The 10,555-nt window shown below is 39.6% G+C and overlaps 1 protein-coding gene and 1 pseudogene across 2 annotated transcripts in view; one reads left to right on the top strand and one right to left on the bottom strand.

Moving 5' to 3' along the window:
• Positions 1 to 8,040, top strand: part of Anxa7 (annexin A7) — a 30,023-nt gene extending 21,983 nt beyond the window's left edge. For both annotated transcript variants that reach the window (XM_013072999.3, XM_004846276.4), the window contains 4 exons: positions 4,770 to 4,940; positions 5,018 to 5,093; positions 6,203 to 6,315; positions 7,517 to 8,040. In XM_013072999.3, the coding sequence (XP_012928453.1) occupies positions 4,770 to 4,940; positions 5,018 to 5,093; positions 6,203 to 6,315; positions 7,517 to 7,639 (483 nt within the window). In that variant the 3' untranslated portion in view covers positions 7,640 to 8,040. The remainder of the gene's footprint in view (positions 1 to 4,769; positions 4,941 to 5,017; positions 5,094 to 6,202; positions 6,316 to 7,516) is intronic.
• Positions 641 to 1,185, bottom strand: LOC147825569 (large ribosomal subunit protein uL23 pseudogene; annotated as a pseudogene).
• Positions 8,041 to 10,555: the final 2,515 nt, after the last annotated feature.

The following is a 10,555-nucleotide window of genomic DNA, read 5'->3' on the forward strand; positions in this document are numbered from 1 at the left end:
TAAAAAAAAAATCAGACCTCCCAAATTTAAAGACCTAATCTGAAAATGGGCATCTGAAATGAACAGACATTTCTCAGACAAAGAAGTAGAAATAGCAAATAAACATATGAAAAAATGCTCAACATCACTGGTCATTCAAGAGATGCAAATGAAAACAATGTTGAGATTCCACCTCACTCCAGAAAGAATGGTTGCTATTATGAAATCAACCAATAACAAATGCTTGTGGGGCTGTGGGGAAAGAGGAACCCTGCTCCACTGCTGGTGGGAGTGTAGACTGGTGCAACCACTGTGGAAATCAGTATGGAGATACCTCAAAGAACTAGAACTGGAAGTCCCATTTGATCCAGCTCTTCCCCTGCTGGGTATCTTCCCCAAAGAAATAAAAGAATCATACCACAGTGATATATGTGCACCCATGTTCATAACAGCACAATCTGTAATAGCTAAAACTTGGAAGCCGCCCAAATGCCCAAGTAGAGACTGGCTAAAGAAAATGTGGGGACTTTTTTATAAAATGGAGTACTACTCAGCCATAAAAAATGAGAAATTAGAGACATTTATAACTAAATGGATGCATATTGAGGCGATACGCTTTTTCAAGCAGGTTGAGTTGTTGGTTGTTTTTTTTTTATGGTGAAAACAATGTGTGTTTAGAATTAGCCAGCTGGACTCAGTTTAGATGATCCCAATTTTGTTGGCAACATCCAAAGCATCATAATCAGGAGCCAGTCAAACATACACCTTCTTCTCTCCATCAGGCCTGATTAGGGTATTGACCTTGGCCATATCAATGTTATAGAGCTTCTTCACAGCTTGTTTGATCTGGTGCTTGTTGGCCTTGACATCCACAATAAATACGAGTGTGTTGTTGTCCTCTATCTTCTTCATGGCTGACTCTGTGGTCAGGGGGAACTTGATGATGGCATAGTGGTCAAGCTTGTTTCTCCTGGGGGCGCTTTTCTGAGGGTATTTTGGCTGCCACCAGAGCCTCAGTGTCTTGGGACAGCGGAAGGTGGGTGATGTGCAGATTTTCTTCTTTTTGTGGCTGTGGATGCCTTTCAGCACTGCTTTCTTGGCTTTCAAAGCTTTTGCTTTGGCTTCAGCTTTGGGAGGGGCAGGAGCCTCCTTCTTTGCCTTCGGTGCTATCTTAGTAAAAAGGGGAGATTTTTCTTTTTTGGTCATTCTTTTAGATTGAAAAAGCTATTATATATTTTTTTGAGCTGATACTCTTAAATGAAATAAACAGGACACATGTAAATACTGAATAGTTTCTCTAGTGTGAGAAACTGAAAGTATAAATAAGGACTAAAAGGTATAATAGATAATGTGAAATAGGAAGAAAAGGGGCAAAGGGGAAGGGGAAGTGGGAGGTGTAGGGGAAAGGAAAGAAGGGAATGGAATTAATGAGAAAATAAAAAAATGGAAACATTGTCTTTGTAAATAGGGAGAGATCGAGGGGTTGAAGGGAGGGCAGGGAAATGGGGAAAAATAACCAAGAGAGATTATGTAAAGGTGCAAATCTCCATTGATGAATGTCATTATATCATTATATTGTATACCTAAAATGTACTAATAAAATAATATTTAAAAAAAACATTTTAAATAGTGGAAAAAAAAAAGAAACTTTTTAAACTCAAAAGTAGCCATACCGTTTCTAGAGCATGAGCAGAGGAGTAGCTTCCTAGGAAGATGGCAGTGTTGTGTGTTTGAATCCAAAGGTTATAGTCTGGGAAGGTTTTCTTAACATCTTTATGTTCAGTTACCTATGTAGAATACACCTCTCCATATTCCTTGTGCCAGGTGTTTTCAGAAGGCAGTTTTCCACCTTTAAGGAGTTTTCCCAGTTTGTTCCTCTAAGGAGCACCGAGACTCTAGAGGGCAACCTTGCCTTCTTAAAAGCTCATGAGACTTTTTTTTCTTTTTTTTTTTTTGGCCAGGCTGACCTCTATAGACGTTATTCTATTTCTAGTCCCACCTGGGTGTATGGAAGGATCTAGTTTCTTTTTTTTTTTTTTTTTGAGACAGTGTCTCATTGTATAGTTCAGGCTGGCCTTGAACTTACTACAAACCTCCTGTTACAGGTATGCACCACCATGTCCAGTTCCGGTCATTTTTATTTATCTCCATGATAGGTATATGTTATGATTATATTTGGATAAAGGAAAGGAAGTTTGCAAAACCATATTTTAGTCTCCCTCCCTAGACTTAAATTTCTTGAAAGCAAGGACTTTCTCTTCCTTATGTCCCTGCACCTAGCACCTTGCCTGGCACCAAGCAAGTGTTCAGTGTCTTTGATTGTGCCGGGGGTGTAGCACAGTGGTAAAGGACTAGCCTGGCTATGCTGAGGGTCCTGGGTTCAAATCCCAATACCACAAAAACAAATACATAAAATAAGCAATGTTACCAATGTTTTTGGTTGCATGAGTGAATGCAAGTGGAACTCAATGTAGTGCTTATTGATCTTAAATTTCAGCCTACAGAGAGTTATAATTTTGTCATTTAGGTGATAGTTTGTATCCTTAAGTAGTCATTTTTGTATAAACCTTTTTTTTGGTTTAATTTAGTTCTCAAAGCCCTGAAACTCCTCATTTTTTTTTTATTATAAAAGTGTGCTTTATTATAAGGAAAATTTAAATATAACCAACAATACTGAAAATAACGTGGGCATTTGTAGCCTTGGTCAGAGTTCTTTATTAAACAGGCATTTATTTACTGTTCCATGACTAGTTAACAATCAGATTATGCAACAAAAGAGATTAGCTTGAAAAAGTGAATAAAGAATGCAGAATGAGGAACGAGAAATTTGGCTGGGTTTTTTTTGTTTGTGTTTCCCTTAACAGACATGGCTTTTAAAATCTAAAATACTAAGTCATTTTCATGTAGAGAGGCTCCCACATCCTTCAAGAAGGTTTTAGCAAAAATATTAAACAATTTTCTAAAATGTGGGTGAAGTTACAGTTCACATACTCTAATTTCTTATATATACATTATCCAGTTAACATTCTAGCCATGTTTTCATATACAGGTAGGACCATAAACATTCTCTAAGAAGACTACAGTAGCCACCAAATAACTGTACCCATATATGTTTTTGAAACATATTTCCCAAAATGAAATCGCCCATTTAAAAGCAAATAACTTGTTGGAATTAACATCTGTAGACACTAGGTCATGGCGTAAGAATCAGCGTATTTGTTTTGGTTGAATATAACTGAATTTGTCTTCTACGGCATCTTCTATGAGCATCTCAGTGGTCAATGAAAATCTAGTAAGTTTGAGTTTTCTGTACTTTTAAGTGTGAGTCAGCATTAAAGCAGATGGCAAGGCTTACTGGCCTATTTGCTATGGACAGAAATTCCTTTTATTGTTCTATATGGTTTTGCTTATACAAATTTATTCCTCCCACCTTAGAGGAATTGGGGGTGGAGTAAACCTCCCTGGCTGCTGATCGGTCTGTGGGTTGGCAGTCTCTGTGAGGAAGACCAGAAACCCACGGTGGCAGATCTGTGCAGATTATGTAGACATAGGGTCCCTCATATGTTTGGTAAAGGAGGCTTTTTCTTTGATTAAGTGTAAGCTCTTGGGCTTTTAGAAGACAATAAAAGTCAGGTTTGACAAGTCTAAATAGCTTTAAAAAACATTTTGTGACATTAAATGTCAAAATTAAACTTTTAAAGATAAAGAATATAGGAAGCTGCAAAATGAAAAAGGAAAGCAAAGACATATATACTTGATGAGGAAAAAAGCATTAATGATCTTTCATCCTTAAAAAACTCTTTTTTCAATCATCATAATAGCTAAATTGCCAGTCCTTAAAATCACTAGAATATGTTGGTTACTGACATTATCCTAAAGAAGTCAAAATGTACTTTATTGCAAAAAATACAAAAAGTTTTAAAATTGCATGTGATGTTTCATACCATTTCACTAATAGGCCAAGGCCAGCACACAACTTAATCAAGCCAGAAAAACTTTAAATTAAAAATGATTAAAATTTTACTGTCTAATGAGTTATGAAAAGAATGTGGTGCCATGCTGTGTAGCATGATTCCCTCTTATGTGGGCATGGTCACTAATTTGATACCCATCTGAATAAGTCAAACACATTGCCTAAGGTAGTATCTTTTAATTATCTTCTTAAACATGGTTACTTTCTATATATTACAATCATTTAAATAAAACTTTCAGAAACTCCTCATTTTAATATGACCTCATTAAACCATGATCAAATATTATAAAGCCAAAATTGACAGTATAATATAGGACTAGCTACACTGTTAGTTTCTTTGGAAAGGAAAGATATACAGGACAGACTTTCTGCATTAATGTTTTTTGGCGGGGGGGGGGGGGTTGGTACCAGGGATCAAATGCCGGACTTTGGGCTTACGAGGCAGGCGTCGGAACCACTGAGCTAAATCCCTGGCCCCAAAACTATTTTCCCAAACAAATACTTTTTTTTTTTTCTTTTTGGTACCAGGGATCAAACTTAGGACCTTGCGCTTGCGAGGCAGGCAGCAGCACCACTGAGCTAAATCCCTCGCCCCTTATTAATCTTTGTTTTGTTTTTGTTTCTGTTTTTGGTACTGGGGGATTGAACTCAGGACCTTGCGCTTGCGAGGCAGGCAGTGGAACCACTGAGCTAAATCCCTTGCCCTCCCCTCATTAATCTTTAATAAATTATTTCTTTTAAATCCTCAAGTAACTAGATGGGGGAGAGGATGCTTAATAGAGCTTTTTCTTCCAATTCCTACCTTTCTCTTTTGCAGGGAAATCGTGACGAGAATCAGAGTGTGAACCACCAGATGGCTCAGGAAGATGCCCAGCGCCTCTATCAGGCTGGTGAGGGAAGACTCGGGACAGATGAGTCTTGTTTTAATATGATCCTCGCCACAAGAAGCTTTCCTCAGCTGAAAGCTACCATAGAGGCTTATTCCAGGGTACGAGCTTCTCTTCTGAAGACCTGATGTCTATTTTAAGATGTGAAAGTATTTAACCCTATAATTTTTCTTTGCAGATGGCTAATCGAGATTTGTTAAGCAGCATCAGTCGCGAGTTTTCTGGCTATATTGAAAGTGGTTTGAAGACCATTGGTAAGAGACTTTTGTGTTTTTGTTTTGTTTTTAAATGATTAGGGGCTTTGAATAGTTCTCATTGAGTGGTTATAATTAATATAGACTCTCTGGAATCTGCTTAGGCAGAAGTTGATTTAATTTTATGTTTTTATGTATAATTTCCTATGAATGGTTGGTAGTGTGAAAAAATAGAACTGTTTGGGAATTATTTGGCCTTCATCTGTAGGCCTTTTCTGAACACTGTGCAGGAAGATCTATCAAGTGTTGAGTCTCCTTTAAGATGAATGGGAAAGTCCTGAGAACTCTGATATCACTACAGTACATGATTTTTTTTTTTTTTTTTTTTTTTGCGGTACCAAGGATTGAACTCAGGACCTTGTGCTTGCAAGGCAGGTGTGGTGCCACTGGCCCTACAGTACATGATTTTGAGCCCTCAAAATACACCTTTCAACCACTCAGACAGATACCTTTTGAAATTAACTAATTTCTGATGATATAACACCCAGTGCCTAATGAAATGGAAATTTTGTGCCTAATGGACTCAGGAGAATACTAGTGTACTAACACACTGGTATTAGCAATTGGTATTGCAAATATTATTGTAATTGTAATTAAAGTAATAATGCACAGTTAGTACTTCTTTACCTTCTGTAGGAAGATACTTTGTTGAATGAATTTCAAAGAGATGTCAGATTTTTTAACATCATTTGGAAACTGCTCGTCTGTTTTTTTAAGTTAGAATATATCTCATATCTTTCAGCCAAATGATATTTGACTTTATAGAATTCAGGATTTTGTTATTGTTTCTTTTAGGAAAACATTATTGCTTCAGGTTTTCACACTGTAAAGGGAGAATATATAAAGAATCTAAGTCAGTACATCTATAGAGAGAAAGTAGGATTTATTTTCTAGAATTGAAGGTTGCCTGTCTGATGCAGCTAGAAAGAAAGATGCTGAGAAAAATCAAGTGGGTTGGGAGACATCTTCACCTCCTCTCAGATTTCCAAGATGATTCCATGGAGAATAAAGGCAGGCTAGATGTGATTAAAAAAAAAAAAAAAGCTGGAGGGTTGGGGTGGTTTGTCATGTTCCGACTCTGGTCTGAAGTGTCTCTCTCTGACTTGCAGTGCAGTGTGCCCTGAACCGTCCTGCCTTCTTTGCTGAGCGGCTCTACTATTCCATGAAAGGTGCCGGCACAGATGACTCCACCCTGGTCAGAATTGTGGTTTCTCGAAGTGAGGTGAGCCCAGGCAGCACTTTCTCTTTTTGTCTGGTTGGTCTTGATTTTGGGTTTTTTTTGGTACCAGGGATGGAACTCAGGACCTTGCACTTGCAGGGCAGGCGCCGGAACCACTGAGCTAAATCCCCGGCCCAAAACTTGTGTGGTTTTTAGAAGATTGATTGATTGATTGATTGAAGTACTGGGGACTGAACCTAGAGCCTTCACACTAAGCTAAATTCTCAGCCTTTTCTTTTACGTTTTCAGACAGATTCTCATTAAGTAGCCAAGTTACCCAGGCTGGGCTTAAACTTAGGATGCTACTGCTTCAGTCTCCCAGAGTGCTAGGATTAGAAGCATGCATATCTTCCTTTTTAAGCCTAAATAATATCTGTATATCACCTGCTAATTCATTTATCTCTCTAGGCATAGTTGGGGTGTGTCCATCTTTTGGCTATTGTGAATAATCTCGCTATGAACATGGGTCCACAAATATCTGTATATTTGTTCAAGTTCCTGTTTTTACTTTTTTTTATCAAGAAGTGGATAATATAATTTTTTTTTTTTGCTACTGGGGTTTGAACTCATGACCTTGCTCTTTCAAGGCAGTGCCACTGAGCTAAATTCCTGGCCCCTATGCTTGCTGTTTTTGTTTTGGTTTTTTTTGGTACCAGGGATCCCTGGCCCTCAGTATTTTTGATGATAGGCATTCTGTCATCAAATGGTGTATCCTATGATAGCCATCCTGTGTTTTGTTTGTTGTTTTTTTGAGACAGGGTCTCACTATGTAGTTCAGGTTGGCCTCGAACTCACAGTGATCCTCCTGCCTCAACCTCCCTAGTGCTGGGATCACAGGCATGCACCACCACACCTGGCCCCTGTGTTTTTTCAATGACTAACATTTTAGAATAATAGATCAGACTAGTACCACTCTTATTCAGTATTTTACAGAGCAGTGAGTCAGACCTTCACTGAGTAGTGCTAGTGTCAGTATGAATATTAGCTATAAAAATGTCAGTCACTTGATATTTCTCCCTCCCTTCCCTATTTTGATTATTATTTTAAAAAGAACTGTAATAGGGCCAGGTGTTTAGCTCAGTGGTTCTGCTGCCTGCCTTGAAAGCGCAAGGTCCCAAGTTCGATGTCCAGTACCAAACAAAAACAGAACTGTGATAAAATTTTATTTTGACACACTTTTTTAAACTTGTCATTTCTTGCACAGATCGACCTTGTACAAATAAAACAGTTATTTACTCACATGTATCAGAAGACACTGGGCACAGTGATTGCAAGTGACACAAGTGGAGATTATCGAAGACTTCTTCTCGCCATTGTGGGCCAGTAGGAGGGAATTTTTTTAAATGGATGAAGTCCTTCAAAGCAGACTGACCTGCATGCAGCATCAGCCATCACCGAATCAAAACAACTTAAGGACTATCAAGGTTAATGTGTTTGGTTTGCACATGTTGTTATTGCCTTAATTCTTTTTTTCTTTTTTTTTTTTTGGTACCAGGGATCGAACTCGGGTCCTTGCACTTCGGAGGCAGGCAGAAGAACCACTGAGCTAAATCCCCGGCCCTTTATTGCCTTAATTCTAATGTTATTTTTTCCTATATGTACAATCAATGTAAAGCCATATCACAGTGATGTAGTAATTTTGCAATATTTCTAACGCTTCATTCTTACTGCTTTGGTTCTAATCAGGTTTTCAAATTGAATAAAAATTAGTGATCTAATTCTGTATAATTATGACCAATTATGGTTTTTTCCTTTTTTTTTTTTTGGTACTGGGGATTGGACTCAGGACTTTGCACTTGCGAGGCAGGCGGCAGAACCACTGAGATAAATCCTCGGCCCTATGAGCAATTATGTTAAAAGGTTACCCATCACCTCTATCTAGTGCCAAAAATGCAAAAGTAGTATTTTTAAAAAGTGATACTGCGGGGACTGGGGATTTAGCTCAGTGGTTCCGCTGCCTGCCTTGCAAGCGCAAGGACCCAAGTTTGATCCCTGGTACCAAAAAAAAAAAGTGATACTGGTCTGGTTTGATTTGAGAACATGATTGCCAATTCAGAAATATAATGAAGTGCTGCCAGCCTAGCGGCACTCCCCTGTAATCCCAGCACTTTGGGAGATCAAGGCAAGAGAACCATTAAGTTTGGCCCCAGCCTGGACAACCTAGTGACTTAATGAGATCCTGTCCGAAAATAAAATACAAAAAACAGGCTAGAGCTGGGCAGGCTGACACATGTCTGTAAGTCCCGCACCCCAGGAGGCTGAGGCAGAAGGATCATGAGTTTGAGCTTAGCCTGGGCAACTTAGTGGTTTAGCAACACCCTGTCTCAATAAATTTTTTTTTTTTCCTTTGGTACCAGGGATCGAACTTGGGTCCTTGCGCTTGCAGGGCAGGCAGCGGAACCACTGAGCTAAATCCCCAGCCCCTCAAGAAAATTTTAAAGGGGCTTGGGATGGGCAGAATAGACCTGCTCACCCCCATAGCAGCCAGGAAGTGGAGAGAAGAGAGGAGCATGGGTCAAGAAAGACACTCTTCCATGTCACAGCCACAGTGACCCACCTCTTCTAACTAGGCCCTATGAGACTTTTGGGAGATGGTTTAGATATACACCATAATATTCTGCCTCTTGCCCCCAAAAGGCTCATGTCCATCTCTGAGTTCCCAAATTCTTCACAGTTCCAGTACTGCGGAAAAATCCTAAGTCCAAAGTCACATCTGAGACTCAAAGCAAACTCAACTGTGAGCCCTGTAAAAATCAAAAAGTTTAATACTTTTAAAATATAGGGCAAACATTCTCATTCTAAAAGGGGGGGATGGAAGATTGCAAAGGAATTGAATCAATAAGCAAGTTGTGGTAAATTGTGAGCTCCAAAGGGTATGGGCAGCCCCATCCCTGTGGCCACTCAGGCTGGCTCCACTTGCTATGTAGTTTTCCTCAGTAGGTGTTTTAAATTCCTGACATTTCCAACTTCCTAAGGTCACCACTGTGCCTTTGGCTTCATGTATCATCCTCTCAGGAACTCCTGGCAGGGACTGTGACCCTGTCACACATTTATGCCTGGTCTTCCAGGCCTTCTGAAATCTGGATAGAAGCCTCCATTACCTCATAACTCTTGGATTCTGCATGCCTGAAAAGTTAGAACCACTTGGATAACATCAAGGTGTCCTGCTGGCTGGAGCAGTAGCCTGGCCCCTGTGGACCATAGCTCCATTGGTCTCTTGGTTCCTGGATGGCTGGACTTGGGGTATGTTTCCTGAAAGCTTTTTTTCTTTTCTTTTTTTTTTTTCCTTTGGTACCAGGGATCGAACTCAGGACCTTACGCTTTCAAGGCAGGCAGCAGCACTACTGAGCTAAATCCCCAGCCCTGAGATCTATTTCTTTAGGCAGCCCTGAATGAGCAGGGCACCCTGGGGTTCTCAAGCAAAGTCTTTAGAGGAGTCTATGCTTTTACACCTTTGAGTGTGGCTTGACTAAGGCCTGGGCTTTTCCTGAGATGACCTCAAGGCATCTTTCCTATTGTCCTGATGCAAAGTACTTGGCTTTTTTACGCTAATCTTTTCAGCATCCACACAATCCAGGGCCCAACTTTACAGGTGCTTCCTTTCTGGCCAAGCTGCACATTTTCCAAATTACAGTGGTACCTCGGTTCACAAACTTAATTTGTTCTATGATTTGAGGAAAGATGGCTGAGGTTGTGTTTGTCACCTGAAGAATTTGCAAACAAAAACAAAATTTTACCAAACACTTATGTTTGCAAACCAAATTGTTTGGAAACAAAAGCATTTGTGAACTGAAGTACCACTGTATTTATCTCTGTTTTTGCTCACTGTAGATCTGACTAAAAGAGTCAGCAGTACTCATGCCACAACCTGGATGTTGAAATTCCCTCCACCACTTTAGTCTACTACCTTTAAAATCAGCCTCACACCCACCAAGTTTTAGGACATGAACAGTGTAGACAAATTCTTTGCTGGAATGAAACAGGTGTGGCCTCTAGTCCAGTGTCCAGTAGAGTACAGCAGTACATCAGTTCATGAACAGAAGGGTTTGGCAAATTTTTGCTTCTATTCACAAACTGCATTGGATGACAAACGACTGCAACCATCTTCCCCATTCTGACATAGTGGCTTCCTCTAGTTGAGATTATGGTTGCAGACAGACCTGTGCACACTTGCTGTGATTTTTTTTGTGTGATTTTTAGCACATACAGTACAATATTATTCAATCCAGCATGGCTCCAAAGA

This window comes from Heterocephalus glaber, unplaced genomic scaffold (genome assembly GCF_053883595.1).
Source record: "Heterocephalus glaber isolate CG9 unplaced genomic scaffold, H.glaber_assembly_v1.0 deba00001497, whole genome shotgun sequence".
NCBI lineage: Eukaryota > Metazoa > Chordata > Mammalia > Rodentia > Bathyergidae > Heterocephalus > Heterocephalus glaber.